Raw genomic sequence first — 16063 nt, 5'->3', positions numbered from 1 at the left:
TCCTGGGATCGAGCCCCGCATTGAGCCCCAAATCTGGCTCCCCACTCAGCGGGGAGTCTGTTTCTCCCTCTCCCTCAGCTCCTCCCCGCCCCTGACTTGTGTGCCCTCTCTCTCAAATAAATCAATAAAATCTTCTTTAAAAAATTCAAAAATATAAGAGAAGAGATCTTTACCAAAATAAGGAAAGACTAGAATTGCTTGGAAAAAGAAAACTCAGCATGAGGAAGACTGACATATAGTCAGGTGAATTGATAGCAGCAGAATAGAGTTCAAAAACAGAGGTGGGGGAGGAGCAGGGGGCGCTCCTGGCTGGCTCAGTCAGTAGAGCATGCAACTCTTGATCTTGGGTTTCTAGCCCCCCACGTTGGGTGTAGAGATTACTTAAAAATAAAATCTTAAAACAAAACAAAAAAACAAAGGTGGGCATGTGGAGCTGTGGGGAAATGACAGAATTTTCAATAACTAGTGCTGGAGTTAGTTCAGTAACCAGAGAAAGAAGCAGGAGGGAAGGAAGGCAGGAAGGCAGGAAGGAAGGGAGGGAGGGAGGGAGAGAGGGGAAAGGAAGGAAGGGAGGGAGGAAGGAAGAAAAAAAGGAAGGAAAGAAGGGACCCCTGCCTCACACCACACACAGAAATCTACTGTAGGTGGATTGGAAGGTGAAACAATAAAGATAACATAGGAGAAAACTTCATGGCCTGGGGGAGGCAAACATTTCTTAAACAGGACCCAGAAAGCACTGACCATGAGGGAAAAGTGATAAATTGTGTATTCACTTTTCTTTTTCAGAGACAGAAATTTTGTTTCCGATCGTTCTTCCATTGGCAGCCTGTCTAGTGCAAATGCAGCAGGCAGAATCCAGCAGCTTCATTTGTCAGAAGATTTAAGCCCTCGGGAAATACAAGAAAATATTTTTTCCCTTCAAGCAGGTATTTATATCGTATTATTATGTTTTGCTATTTGATAATGTTTAGCATAGGTTTTATTATGTTCTGTGATGATGATAATAATTTGTTATTCTCTGTTATGTATGATAATATGAAGTAGGCACAATTTGTAAGTTTAAAAACTGTGAAGTTAAATCCATGTAAGTGTCTGAAACCTCCCGGGACTTGTGTTGGGCCTGCAGGTTAGTGATACCACAGACTTTTCTCTCCCTTTCACATTCTGAACACATTGAGAAATCAGCATAGAAGTCAGGCATAAAGAGAGCAGAATAGTAGCTTCATTACTGGAAAAGCTGGATTAGAGAATTCAGCTTGCTTTGTGGCCAGAATCATGGTTCCTATGTTTTCTAGATCTCAGGGCACCCTCCTTCAGAGAGATTCTACAATGCACACATCCATTCCCCTGGGAACAAGGGAGCACCTTCCTTACTCCATGTGAGCACCTAAAGAGAAGACAGAGCCTCTCTTGCCACACAAAAGCAGGAACAGGGATGTATGCCCACGTTTTTGGCAGTTTGGCACAACCCTGAACAAGGTTCACAAAAGGGCACCTGCCCTTTGGGACGAGTGGGGGCTTTGGTGCTGCCGACCGAGGTGGGCGCCCTTTCACAGACACAGGAGGGGGGCAGAGAGGCACTGGGGGCGGCCCGCAGGAGGGCAGGCAGGCAGGAGTATATGAAGATATATGTAATGCCTGAAGCACAGTGCAGGGCCAGCGCAAGGGCCCCATAAAATGGTAGTACCCTTTACAGGTGCTCTGTGCTGTAGGATCCAGCACATTTCTGGTCGGACAAGAAGCAGCTCCGTACAGAACGTCACCAGAAGCTGCCACGGTGACCATGAGGAGGCAGGAAGGGTGGTGCTCAGGGTGTGGGATTTAACAGCTAGCAGACTGCAGTTGGACTTCTGGCCTCTTCCACTTACTAAGTTCTGTGGCCTAGTCTGTCGGTCTCTGTGAACCTCAGTTTTCTCATCAGTAAAACTGGTAGTCATGGTACATCCTCTGATTACAAGGGATACTTTGTGTTTTTTTGTTTAATTTTTTTAAAAGATTTTATTTATTTATTTGGCACAGAGAGAGAGAGACAGCGAGAGAGGGAACACAAGCAGGGTGAGTGGGAGAGGTAGAAGCAGGCTTCCCTCCAAGCCGGAGCCCGATGCAGGGCTCGATCCCAGGACCCTGGGATCATGACCTGAGCCGAAGGCAGACGCTTAACGACTGAGCCACCCAGGCGCCCCGATACTTTGGATCATATATTTAAAGTACTCATGTATCCAACCATTGTAGATGTGTTTACTGAGCACCTGCCAAGTGCCAGGCACCTGTTGGGCCCTGGGGATTATAATGAAGCTGCTTCCCGGTACACAGTAAGTGCTCAACAAAAGGCTGTGGAGGGGTGTAGACGCACATGAATTACGTGAAGAGCAGAGTTAGACACCACTGCGAGTCAGTTTCCCTCCCCCCAGAGCTGTGTCGCAGGGAAAGGTACTGTGTTTGGAGGAGTGGCTCTGTCACAGAATTCCCTGCGGAGCCCGAGTATTGACGGAACAGTGTAGAGCGCGGTCAGTGATGACAGACACGATCATCTGGTGGTTTTCCTTCCAGCCTGCTGTGCCGCCCTCACCGAGCTGGTGCTCAACGACACCAACGCCCACCAGGTGGTCCAGGTGAGAACGCTGCTCTCCGGGCTCCGGCTGCAGACCACGTCAGCACTCACGGACCCCACCTCAGGCGAACTGTGTAGCCCAGAACACAGCTTTTGGGATCCCATGATGTGATTTTAAGATATTTTAATATGTCTTATTTAAGTTCTAGAATTCCATTTTATAGTCTCTTTTATTTTTTAATTTTTTAAACTTTTTTTAAATTAAGATTTTATTTATTTATTTGTCAGAGAGAGAGAGGGAACACAAGCAGGGGAGTGGGAGAGGGAGAAGCAGGCTTCCCGCTGAGCAGGGAGCCCGATGTGGAGCTCGATCCCAGGACTCTGGGATCATGACCCGAGCCAAAGGCAGACGCTTAACCAACTGAGCTACCCAGGCGTCCCTAATTTTTTAAGCCTTTTTAACATTTTATTTTTAAGTAATCTCTACACCCAACATGGGGCTCAAACTCAAAACCCCGAGATCAGGAGTCACATGCTCTTCCGACTGAGCCAGCTAGGTGTCCCTAGAATTCCATTTTATAGTCTTGTCCTTCTTTTACCTCACTTGGCTTAGAAGGACCAGCCCTGTGGTTAACCTCTGGTGTCTCTTCCCTATATCATGTGTACTCTTTTTCATTTTATCTCTTTTTTTTAAAAAAGCTATTTTGAATAGCTTTAATCCTGGACATATAGTATACCATGGGTTGAGGATAGTAGTCATTTGAATTAAGAGTATATCAGGTTAGGGGCACCCGGGTGGCTCAATTGTTAAGCGTCTGCCTTCGGCTCAGGTCATGATCCCAGGGTCCTGGGATGGAGCCCCGCATGGGGCTCCCTGCTCGGTGGGAAGCCTGCTTCTCCCTCTCCCACTCCCCGTGCTTGTGGTCCCTCTCTCACTGTGTCTCCCTGTAAAATAAATAAATAAAATCTTAAAAAAATATTTTTTAAAAAAATTTAAAAAAAGAGTGTATCAGGTTATTCAGCTAGAGATGACTGAAACACACACCAACAACATATTTATTGCCAAGAAACCATTTTCACAAAGCATAATTCATTAATCAATCCATTACATATACAGCAATATATGGAAGTAGCATACAATATATCCAACTTCAACTTCAAAATACATAAATACATAAAATGTCGTAAGAGATCAGATCATCAATGATTAAAGGCCTGAGGGGAAGCTCAGCAAATCAGGGGGTAGTGGCAGAGCAGGGCATCTGGACTTGGCCAGGTTGAGATTCATTTCCTACTATCATTTCCTGGCGGTTCGGCCATTGGAAAAATGACTTAGTCTCTCTAAGATTTGGTTTTGTCATATGTAAAGCAGGGAAATTATAGGCTAATTCACAGAATAGCTATAAAGACTAAATGCAGAAAGGCAGGTAAAGCTGTTCACAGTTATAAAAGCCCATGTATAGTAGAGTTCAGTAAATCAAATATTTGATAATAGAAAAGTAGCAATAAGTTAGCACTTTTTGTTCACTCTGCTGTGTATATATTAGAGTATCAGAGTAAGTCTAGAAGGATAACTTTCTGGACTTCCATGCATAACTTTCATTTTCTAAATCTATTATTACTCTTGTTTCTTTTATTTTTTCTATGTTCTTTTCTACAATAATTTATCTATGTGTATTGTTTAATTACCAAACTGTAAAGGGAGAGATTATATTTCATAGTTAGACATTTAAAATGCAAAGTACAAAGATATTTGGATCCCTTTACTCAGGCCTTTTTTATCCCCTACTCCTTTTTAAAGTATTTAAATGACTTTAAATTGATATGCTTTATTACTTATCATCTTTAAAGACAGTTGAAATTTTAAGAGTGTGGTTGTAGTCTTTAGTATTACATTGATATATTTACTATTCTCCTGTCTACTTACACAGAGTTCTAAAATTCTACGAACATTTCTTCTCAAATACTAATTTTTGAGGTTGTGTAGTTGCTTCATTGTGTTTGTGTGTCTCTCTGGCATTGGCAGTGGTCAAGGATAACATGTGCTCTTTATTCTTCCAGGAAAATGGTGTATATACAATAGCAAAATTAATTTTACCAAACAAACAAAAGAATGCAGCAAAAACGAATCTATTACAGGTAATAAGCATGTCCATTGTTCTTCCGTATCGAGTTACTGAAATCTGGGGAAACTTTGAGAATATGAATTCCCTCCCAGTCTCCGTACTGACTGGGAGGAAAAATATCAGGTGCGGGAGGCTGGCATGAAAACAAATGCTGTCAAAACAAAATAAAGGGCTTAACAGTGGTTTCTCTGGGTGGGGGTGGGGGGATCAGGTGATTTTATTTATGTATTTCTTTGCTTATCGGTAGGTTCTATTTTTTTTCAAAACAATGCTTATGTATCAGAAAACTGTAAGAGGAAAATTATATTCCATCTTTAAGCATGGACCACAGTTGGTAACATTTCATCTTTACAAAGGAAAGCCTGTAAAATGGATCTTGGTGGACGAGAAGAGACTCGCCAAGTCGCTAAAGGGGTGTGAGTGGGGCAGCCATGGCATCTGCTACAGGGTGGAAGAGCATTCCGCACAGAGGAAACACCATGTGCGAAGTGCGAGAGCCAGGCAGCTTAGAGTGTGCTTCGGCCGCCCAGCGGAGCTGGGGTGTGTGGACGGAGGAGGGAGATGAGGCCTTGCAGGCAAGAGGGGTGCACATTATTGCAGGCTCCTGCGTGCTGTTTTAAAGAGTGGGCATCAGGGGGCCAGTGTCCCTGAAGATACTGGAAAGATAAAATCAGATTGAAAGTAAGCCTTTGCAGGACTTGCAGCTCATTCTTTTCCCCCAAGTCATTTAGAGAGGAAGTAAGAAACCATGTTTACCTCCAATCCAATCGAAGGGCTGTCACCCCGAATGAGAGAGAAAATGAGCAGAGAAGTTTTGGTGGTATCCGTGGGCTGGCAGGCAGAGGTTTTAGAGAGCTACCCATGACAACGTACAGGTGCGGGACTTAATTTCTTTGGTGCACCACAGAGGCATGATGTGATGCTGGACAAGAGAAGAAGTCAAATCCACCTTGCAGATGCATTTTGTTAAGCCAGTAGAGGGTTTCTAAAAATTCACATTGAAATGATTTTTGAGGGACGTTTGCATCCTGCACTTTCTCACTGCCTCCACCACCCTCCACCAGGCTCCGTCATGTCATTGTGTCATCTGCCTGCTTCCCTGGGCAATTTTATTTGGGACCCTTCGGTGTTCAGACCACTAATTTTATGGAATGATTCCAGATCCCAGTTCAGCAGACCCCGATCACCCCCGTGGTGGCCTGTGTACAGGACCGACTGCAGGCTGGGGGCTCTCTGTTTTTTTTCTTGGCACTGCAAGTCACAGACATTTAGATGTTTATTTTTCTTTAGTAAAGTCTCACAGGCCTCTTTTTGAGTGTTCCCGGGAGTAGTTCTACTGTAGATTGTTCTATTTGGGAAACGCTTAAGACTCTTTACTCAAGAGACCAATTTGTCAAGTTTGAGTCCAGTGTGCCTGTGGCTATTTTTATATGTTATCATTTCGAGTGTTTATTTTCTCATAGAAGCCATATAAATATTGAGGCATACATAGCAAGCTAGAAACAAAATAAACCTTGAGCTCCTGAAAATCTCTGGACATTTGGTTTTCTCAGAGTAGGAATTTTATTTCTGGTCTCTGTGTTCATCTTGTACTTTCTAGAAAGGAATTAATGACAAGTACTGAGTGGAACGAGGCTAACCTCCTAGGATATGCTTTTTAAAAATATGAGACCTACCCCAGGTATTGATGGTTTTTGTCTTTAGTCATAACCTTTGGCTCCCATGGAGGTCAGCCACTCACAGTAAAGTCACTTTAATGTTTAGTTCATGATAATTTTATCCTTGCAGTGTTTTAATTTGCTGAGCTACCTTTGAGAATCACGCACCCTTTTATTTTCCAGTGTTATGCGTTCAGAGCCTTGAGGTTTCTCTTCAGTATGGAAAGAAACAGACCACTCTTTAAAAGGTAGGAGCTTAGAGAAATTTAAGTGACCAGTGATCATGACATTGAACTGTTTTCACATACCTGATTTAGATGCAAACAGTAAGAGAAGAATGCATCAGTATGCAAAGCATGTGTTTTCAGATTTCTTAGAATCCACAGATAATAAGACTGACTTACCCTGGTGATATCTTAACACTGAAAGTGAACTAAATGATGAAGAAAGGGAATAAATCACTCTATCAATACAATTCTTAATTACTGTGACTGCTATGGGTTTTAGTTTTCATTTTTTTGGACGTTAACATTTTAAATGGATGACATAAAAATATGTGCTTGTTCTCACGCATTCAGAAATTCCAAAGTTGGTCTAGTCATTTCCTCTGTATCAGTGGAAAAAGAAGTATTTTCAGGGTGTCCTTCATAGGGCAGGAGCTCATTTGATGGGGAGGAGGCTAGGTGTTCTTAGGTCAGGAGGCTGTGCTGGTGAGTGTGACAGAAAAATCAGCCCCTTGGGAAGCAAACACTAGTTACCTACGCGTGTGGTCTGCATGCCCCTGGGTTGGCCAGGCTGGCCAAAATCCTAGGCCCAAGTTCTTACTAGAATTCTATTGATATAAGGCGGAGTAGAAATAAGAACTTGAGTTAATATAATGTGTTTTGTTCTGAAGCATTGGAGCATTTTATGTTGCTACTTCATTTACAAATGATGTTTGAATTTGAGGGAAGAAAAGGAAGTAAAGTTATTATAACCTTTTATTTCAAGGCCCTAAACCATCCATTTTTATGGACTTAATGATTTTACTAAGCCCTTGAAACCAGTACCCTGCAAATGATGCATAAATCTCTTCATTTTTTTATTGACCTGTATTTTTATTTTATTTTCATAAAACATTTAAAAATGGGGTTAGTATTTACCTCCGAGGGTTAATATGAGGACGGAATCAAACGGCGTTTTTGAAAGCGTTCATCACTCCATAAACACCCCATAAACATTCCTTTCCAAAATGCTTAATGCCTGTACCTCCAAATATCTTACAAATAAGGTCTTTGTATAATCTGTGTCATAACATGAGATCTGCCCTCTTAATAAATGTTTAAGTGTACAGCACAGTATTGTCAACTCTAAGCACAATGTTGTACACCACATCTCTAAAAACTTTCCTCTCTGCTTGCTTTTCATGATCCCTTAAGACCTGTAGTTCTAGTTCATTTTTGTGAGATAAGCTGGTGAGTACTATTTGCCCCCACTTTGTTGATAACCTAAGGAAGTTGAGTTTATTTAATGTAATTAATCTGTGAGTGAGCTAGATCCCAAAGGGAAGGAATGAGCAACAGTTACCAAGCCCTACATGAAGTGTCTGTGTATGTTTTCCCTGTAGACTTTTCCCCACCGACTTGTTTGAGATCTTCATCGATATAGGACATTATGTTCGTGATATCAGTGCCTATGAAGAATTGGTATCAAAGTTGAATTTGTTAGTGGTAAGCCCTGAGTTTTAAATATTTGGGTAGGCTGGTATGTGGTCAGGAATGGAAATTATCATAGTGCCCATTTCCTTTTTATTTTTTTGTTTAGGAGGATGAACTGAAGCAAATTGCTGAAAATCTTGAAAGCATTAATCAGAATAAAGCTCCTTCGAAATACATAGGCAACTATGCGATTTTGGATCATCTTGGAAGTGGAGCTTTTGGCTGTGTCTACAAGGTGACTTTGCCCTTGGGGAAAAATATTTCTGATATTCCGAAGCAAACCAGATGTCCCACTTGCACACACCCACGCAACTGGGTTAGAGCCCTCGTTATTGAAAAATAGATAGAAATTAGAATGATTGTTTTTGCCCATCAAATAGCTGTCCTGATGTTATCTTATCTCAGCTCTAGAAATGTGTCACTAATCTTTGAAGACAAAAGCCGTTGTTAATGTCTCACAAAAAAAATAGTCAAAGTGGCTTGTCCCAGTGCATGAGACTTTCTCTAAATTCATACCAGAGTTTTCTATATTTACCCAGGAAAATCCTACCGGATAGTGCAGACTGACCCAGGAGATACCAGTTTTTTGAGCTGAGCTTAGTGTACATACAGACAAAAATTTTAAAAATTCTGTTACTTTTGTAGATTATTTAGATTACTTGTTTTAATCATGTGACTTATTAATCGATCTCTTTTTTTTTCCTTCTTTCTACCCCCACCCCATCATTATTATTTATTATTATTATCTTATGTTTTGTTTTTATTTTAGGTTAGAAAGCGTAGTGGTCAAAATCTTTTAGCAATGAAAGAGGTCAATTTACACAACCCAGCATTTGGAAAGGATAAAAAAGATCGAGACAGCAGTGTAAAGAATATTGTTTCTGAATTAACCATAATTAAAGAGCAGGTAAACGTTTTTCTTGTTTATGAAGATACGTTCCTTAACTAAGTGTCATTAAAAGAAAGTAGAGTTCTTGTGCTATTCTTGTCCATGCTGTTTAAGAACTGGTTCTGTTTATAATAATTGATATTGAGGTGATAATATTTTGGTTAGATATTTTTCTGAAGGCTTGACATTGAACCATAGAAAGACTTTCTGGAGTTTATATCAGCGGTTGGGGTGCAGAATGTTTGGGTTTACAGCAGAGTGCCGCATATATGAAACACCCTTCTTTTTTCATCGCAAGCGTATCCATTTCCTTCTCATTATGTTGTAGAATATTTGGTTACTTAGTTACATGCATAAGCATATGGCTAAGAGTTCCCTGACTTTTGTCAAGTGGAACCAAGCTGTTAACATTCCTCAAGTACAGCTTATTAAATCTAAAAGTAGATTTTCAAGATGGGTTATTATTTATTGGAATGAGTGGAATATTCAGACATAATGTAACAACTCAGTTAACTATCATTATGAAGGTTTGTTTGGGGAGAAAGAATAAACATGTCAGAAGAGAAGTGAGATTGGATTTTGTGATCCAAGAATACATGGGTTTCTTTTTCAGCTTTCCTTATTTATACATTCATTATGGGTACTGTTCATTTGTAACTCCTGTGGAGAGTGACCAGCTTCCCTGCTCTTTGTTCTCCATGAGTTAAATTTGCATAGCATCTGTGCTGGGACATAAAGATCACCAAATAAATATAATGATCTTTATTCATCAAAATATATAGTTCTAGCTCAATTCATAAATTGCAGTACATACTATCATTAATAGCTTATTTTATAGTTGAGTTTCATATATAGTAATAGAGTGGACTTGAAGAAGAAGTTAGTGTCCACTCCCGCGTAGGATACTCTGATACTCAGCAGTATGCTGTTTCACTGTAGCACAAGGCTAGAGCATGGCTTTTGCTGCAAGCTGATCGAGTAGCTTCATTTGAACCCTGATCTGGATATAGTCCTGGCCAGTGAGCTAGGCTTAGAATATGGTCCTGTTGCTTACCTGGTCCTGTATTGTTTAAAATCTACTGGCCACTTGATAGTTGATGAGGTAGACCTTGTATTAGCATGTTTTCTAAGAGAAGAAAGTATCAGGGTGGGGACATATAAGAGGCATGTGTTTGGACTTAGAGAAAACTCAGAATTGTACAGTTGCACTCTTAAGAGGGGACTGAACCACAGGAAAGGATAATAACATTTAGAGGTCTAAAAGGAGGAGGTGATGGCAGACACAAGTGGCAGAAATGGAACTAGGAAAGGAGAGTGGGTTTGTTAAGAATGAGACTAAGCTGCAGTAAGAAAGAGGCTCCATATCCATTGGCCTAAACAAGAGGCTTGACAATGCAGTGAGCTATTTCTCTTTCATGTGACAATCCTAGAGTGAGTGGACCAAGCTGGTGGTGCTCTCTGTTCCATGCAATCATTTGGGAATGTGGGTTCTTTCTCCCTTACTGCTCTGCTACCTCTAGGCCATTGTCTGCATCCGCTTGGTTGAAACTGCCACAGGCACGTTCACATCCAAGGTGAAAAAGGTAGAGCATGGTGGGGGAGGTGTTCCCAGTGTTTAGGACTCAGACACAGGAGCACACGTGTTTCCCCTTACATTCACTTGGTGAGAACTTAGTGACAGTCCCTCTCAGGGCTGCAAGGCAGGCTGAGAGATGTACTCTCTGACTGGGAAGCCATGTTCCACCCGAACTCAATTGCAATGGAGGAATGGGAAGGGAGGTTTTTGGTGGACAGTTACCAGACTCCCCTTCAAAAAGGCAAGAAAAGAGACCAGAAAGAGATGCAAGCCATTTATAAATGTAATGTCAACTATTCTGAGATAGAATAAATTTCAATTTGCCTAGAAACTTAAATTATAAATAAGCAACTATAAAAATTTTAGTATTCTTATAGGAAAGGAAAGTTTTGAAAAAGTAGAATTTCTGTGTAATATCCTGAGGTAAATTTAGGCCAAAGAACTGAATACTTCTTACACATGGCAAGGAAAACTTCATTCAAGACTACTGCAATAGGAATTACAACAGGGGAGAGAGATTGAACTCAACTCTGAAGACAACAACAATAGCTAGTGATTTACAACCAAGAGGCTGGGTGAGGGGGTGCCTAGATGGAAAATTACTCGGAAGGACTTCATTAGCTGTCAAAGATGGGTTGATGAGGAACTTGATTGGATATGAAGAGTGGAGAGATTCTTGCTAACCTGGCTTGGCAGGATTCTTGATAAAACCAGGCAGGCCAAGCATGAAGCCTAGTCAAGAAGAGAGCTCCGAGAAGCCTGACTAAAGTTTGGCCAAGAAGGGAGTCCTTGCCAACTGTTATTATAATGTAAATGGAGTTAGTAATGCTTAGATTCTTTCAATTTCATACTAACCATTTTGGAGAACATAGAAAGACACCAAGTGTGAATAGACATAAACAGTATATATGAATATTTAAGTAGCAGGGAGAGGTAAGAGGCAATGGTGTACCTATTCAACATAAATTGCTTCATTGCAGTTTTCTTATCTTTGCAATGTGTGTGTAGTGGTGGGATGGGGAGCGCTAAATGAATTCTTCAGGTTACTTTGAGTTCTACAGTTCTCTGTTTTAGTTGAATTAGGGGATAAAGTACAATCAGTTTTTAATTCTAATTGATAAGGCTATATGGGAGATTGCTATTTTCAGATTAGTTTTGTAGGTAGCAAATAATAAGAGTCATGATAAAAATCTCAAATCTCAATTAGATGATATCTTGAAATGCTTAATTTTATAGATAAATATGAATGCAATAATTTCTGTGTTGTTTTCAATTATATTCAATTATAGTCCAATTATATTTTGAAGTAATGTAATGTTTGTTATTTATTTTCTTATAGCTCTATCATCCCAATGTTGTACGCTATTACAAAACATTTCTGGAAAGTAAGTATGAGTTTTCATGATATTTCTAATTAAGGAAAAGTATCTATATTATATATTTCTATATTAGAATGTCACAAAATAGACTTAATTCTTTTCTTTTTTTCCAACTATTTTATTTATTTGTGGAAGATCTTGTGCATCACTTTTTTGATCAGTGAAACAGTGATATAATAATCAATGGCCTACAGATAGTTATAAAATATTTAGACTCCTATATGAAAGACACTGCATGAACAAAGCAAAATAGTTATTATAGCTATTTTCTTACATACACACACACAAAACCATAGTAGGATCAGGAGAGCAGCAAACTAAAGGATAATGGCATATTTAAGACAAAATTAAAAATTGTTTTCATTGACTCAGATGACATTTTTCACCCCCCTAATAAATTGGGAGTGGCTACATCTTTGAGATTTATTTTACGTAAAGTTCAGGTAATTACCACAAGGTGGCGGTGGAGCCCTGACTGATTCTGCAGGCAGGCCCTCTTAGGTGTAAGGAGGATGGATTATTGAATCAAAAGGTTGAGATAAAGCCAAACTCAGTCACATGCTTAAAACTATATAGGACCTTTGACCGAAACAATAAAAGTACTGATAAACCTTAATGATGTGCATCACATACGAAGTTTCAAAGTAAGTTTCAAAGTAAGTCGAGGAAGATTTAAAGAAGTACAAGGCAATGGTTGGGACTTCCTCATTGCCTCTTTATAAATGCTATTATTAGGCAAACCTATTGTGTACTGTGGCATTTTATGATTTTACCCATCTCCCTTCCTGTAGCTGACTCAGAGGAACCCAGTGCTGAAACTCCAGTAAATCCTGCTCCCTTGATATTAGAATTCTTGATAGTAGAACATATTCTTATAATTTAGTGCATATCCCATTAGAGATGAAGATTGGCTTCTGACTTGCACTACGGAAGTGACACAACTTAGGCTAATTTAAAAACAAAATAAAACTTTTATAACCTGACATCTTCCAAAAAGAATTGGAAGTGGCTTAAAAATACATAAAATATGATAAATATAGATTAGGGAATTAGGGAATTATGGGATTAAGAGTACACTTATTGTGATGAGCACTGAGTATCGTACAGAATTGTTAAATCACTATACTGAACACCTGAAACTAATATAATACAGTATGTTAATTATGCTTCAATCAAAAAAGGAAAAATTAATATAAGAAAGGAAATAATTAAGCTAGGAGTAAGATTAGTATATACACTGAGTATTTCTTGGGATAATAAACAATTGAAAATAATATAAATGTCTATCTTTAGGAGAATAAATAACGATCCATCTGTTGTGGAATACTATGCAGCCAGCAGAAAGAATGGCACGCATCTGTGTGTACTGTTAGGTCAGGCTGCTGAATGAAAAAGTATAAGTGGCAGAACATGTATACTAAATATTTCATTTTTGTAAATACTATGTATGTACATATTTTATATACATCCAGAACATCACAAAAGATACATATCACATATCGTCATTAATAGTTTCATATTGGTTTTGGAGGAGAAAGTAGAATTTACTTTGTTTCTTGACATCCAAAGCAAAGAGATGAATGCAATCAGTTATGAGATTCCCAGTATCCATAAGATAAAACCAGCAGAAGTCCAGCTTTCTCTGCTATAGAGGGGCATGACAGAAATTTCTGCACGGGTTGTTTTCTCAGCTGTGTCATTGCAAGACCATGGCATGATTCCATTGTAAAATTCTGTGAGGTACATCTATGAAACCATCAAACAATAGTTTAAAATGCAATTTTCTGAATTTCTGACATGATTTAAGGGTAAATTTTAAACTACTGATAGGAAAGGTGGGTTTACATGTTCTTCAGGAAATGCTCCATGACTTGGCATCATTTACTTGTTCTCTTTGGCCACTCCCAACTATTCCCATCTTGGCGTACAGAGAAAATGATAATATTTGCCAGCATAAACTTATGCTAGGAGGTAGTCCATAACCGAAAGGGCTCCAGGATCCCCAAGAGGCCCTCACCTCCACTGTCTCCAGGAATGACTGGGTCCATATCTTAGCACGTCTCTAATTCTTTAGTGCTGTGCCCTGCACACACGTTGGGAAGCTCGGATTCTAATTCATGTTTTTTTCTAAATATATTGAATTTAAATTTCTATTATCTCTTCCTTGTTTTCTTATAGATGATAGGTTGTATATAGTTATGGAGCTTATAGAAGGGGTCCCTCTTGGAGAGCATTTCAGTTCTTTAAAGGAAAAACAGCATCATTTTGTTGAAGAAAGACTATGGAAAATATTTATACAGGTACACTTTTGTTTTCATTAATTTTTTTTTTTTTAACCAAACAGTAAATTTCTGAGCTTATTTCTTAGAAATGTGTATAGTGGTCATCAGTGGTGATATGTATATTGGGGGAAATAAAATTTGTTTTTTATTTGCTCTTTCAAGCTGTGCTTAGCTCTTCGGTACTTACACAAGGAGAAGAGGATTGTGCATAGAGATCTGACACCAAACAACATTATGTTGGGGGATAAGGACAAAGTAACAGTTAGTAAGTATAAGAATCTTAAAATTTTTAATTTAGGAATTCCTGAATATTATTCAAGAGCAGAGTTGTTCAATAGAAGTTTCTGCACCCAAGGGAATGTTCTGTATCTGCATTGTCCAATATGTGGCTGTTGGGCACTTGAAATGTGGCTAGTGTGACTGAGGATGTGAATCTTTTTTTTTTTTTAATTTTTAATTAACATATAATGTATTATTAGTTTCAAGGGTACAGTTCTGTGTTTCATCAGTCTTACACAATTCACAGTGCTCACCATAGTACATACCCTCCCCAAGGTCTATCACCCAGCCACCCCATCCCTCCCACCCCCCTCCATTCTAGCAACCCTCAGTTTGTTTCCTGAGATTAAGAGCCTCTTATGGTTTGCCCCCTTCTCTGGTTTCATCTTGTTTCATTTTTCCCTCCCTTCCCCTATGATCCTCTGTCTAGTTTCTCAAATTCCTCATATCAGTGAGATCATATGATACTTGTCTTTCTCTGATTGATTTATTTTGCTTAGCATAATACCCTCTAGTTCCATCCACATAGTTGCAAATGGCAAGATTTCATTTTTTTGATGGCTGCATAATATTCCATTGTATATATACCCCATATCTTCTTTATCCATTCATCTGCTGATGGACATCTATGCTCTTTCCATACTTTGGCTATTGTGGACATTGCTGCTATAAACATTGGGGTGCATATGCCCCTTCTGATCACTACATTTGTATCTTTGGGGTAAATACCCAGTAGTGCAATTGCTGGGCCGTAGGGTAGCTCTGTTTTCAACTCAATTGCACCCAAAACCATAAGATACCTAGGAATAAATCTAACCAAAGAGGCAAAGAACCTGTACTCATTAAACTATAGAATACTCATGAAAGAAATTGAGGAAGACACAAGGAAATGGAAAAATGTTCCATGCTCATGGATTGGAAGAACAAATATTGTGAAAATGTCTATGCTACTTAGAGCAATCTACAAATGTAATGCAATCCCTATCAAAATACCATCAACTTTTTTCAAAGAAATGGAACAAATAATCCTAAAATTTGTATGGAACCAGAAAAGACTCCGAATAGCCAGAGGAATGTTGAAAAAGAAAAGCAAAGCTGGTGGCATCACAATTCCGGACTTCAAGCTCTATTACAAAGCTGTCATCATCAAGACAGTTTGGTACTGGCACAAAAACAGACACATAGATCAATGGAACAGAATAGAGAGCCCAGAAATGGACCCTCAGTTCTATGGTCAACTCATCTTCGACAAAGCAGGAAAGAATGTCCAATGGAAAAAAGACAGTCTCTTCAAAAATGGTGTTGGGAAAATTGGACAGCCACATGCAGAAGAATGAAACTGGACCATTTCCTTACACTACACACAAAAATAGATTTAAAATGGATGAAAGACCTAAATGTGAGACAGGAATCCATCAAAATCTTTGAGGAGAACACAGGCAGCAACCTTTTCGACCTCAGCCGCAGCAACTTCTTCCTAGAAACATCGCCGAAGGCAAGGGAAGCAAGGGCAAAAATGAACTATTGGGACTTCATCAAGATAAAAAGCTTTTGCACAGCAAAGGAAGCAGTCAACAAAACCAAAAGACAACCGACAGAATGGGAGAAGTTATTTGCAAATGACAT

General features: G+C 39.4%; 1 protein-coding gene across 12 annotated transcripts in view; it reads left to right on the top strand.

Moving 5' to 3' along the window:
- Nucleotides 1-16063, top strand: part of NEK10 (NIMA related kinase 10) — a 239037-nt gene that overhangs the window by 55714 nt on the left and 167260 nt on the right. For all 12 annotated transcript variants that reach the window (XR_013447948.1, XM_078072515.1, XM_078072551.1 and 9 more), the window contains exons 13-22: nt 787-926; nt 2551-2612; nt 4613-4690; nt 6519-6583; nt 7942-8044; nt 8139-8267; nt 8802-8939; nt 11837-11882; nt 14055-14176; nt 14321-14423. Coding sequence is in view for 11 of the 12 variants with exons in the window: in XM_078072515.1 (XP_077928641.1) it covers nt 787-926; nt 2551-2612; nt 4613-4690; nt 6519-6583; nt 7942-8044; nt 8139-8267; nt 8802-8939; nt 11837-11882; nt 14055-14176; nt 14321-14423 (986 nt within the window). In the remaining variant the exon portion in view is untranslated. The remainder of the gene's footprint in view (nt 1-786; nt 927-2550; nt 2613-4612; nt 4691-6518; nt 6584-7941; nt 8045-8138; nt 8268-8801; nt 8940-11836; nt 11883-14054; nt 14177-14320; nt 14424-16063) is intronic.

This window comes from Halichoerus grypus, chromosome 1, assembly GCF_964656455.1.
Source record: "Halichoerus grypus chromosome 1, mHalGry1.hap1.1, whole genome shotgun sequence".
Taxonomy (NCBI): Eukaryota; Metazoa; Chordata; class Mammalia; order Carnivora; family Phocidae; genus Halichoerus; species Halichoerus grypus.
This window is presented reverse-complemented; position numbering and strand designations above follow the sequence as displayed.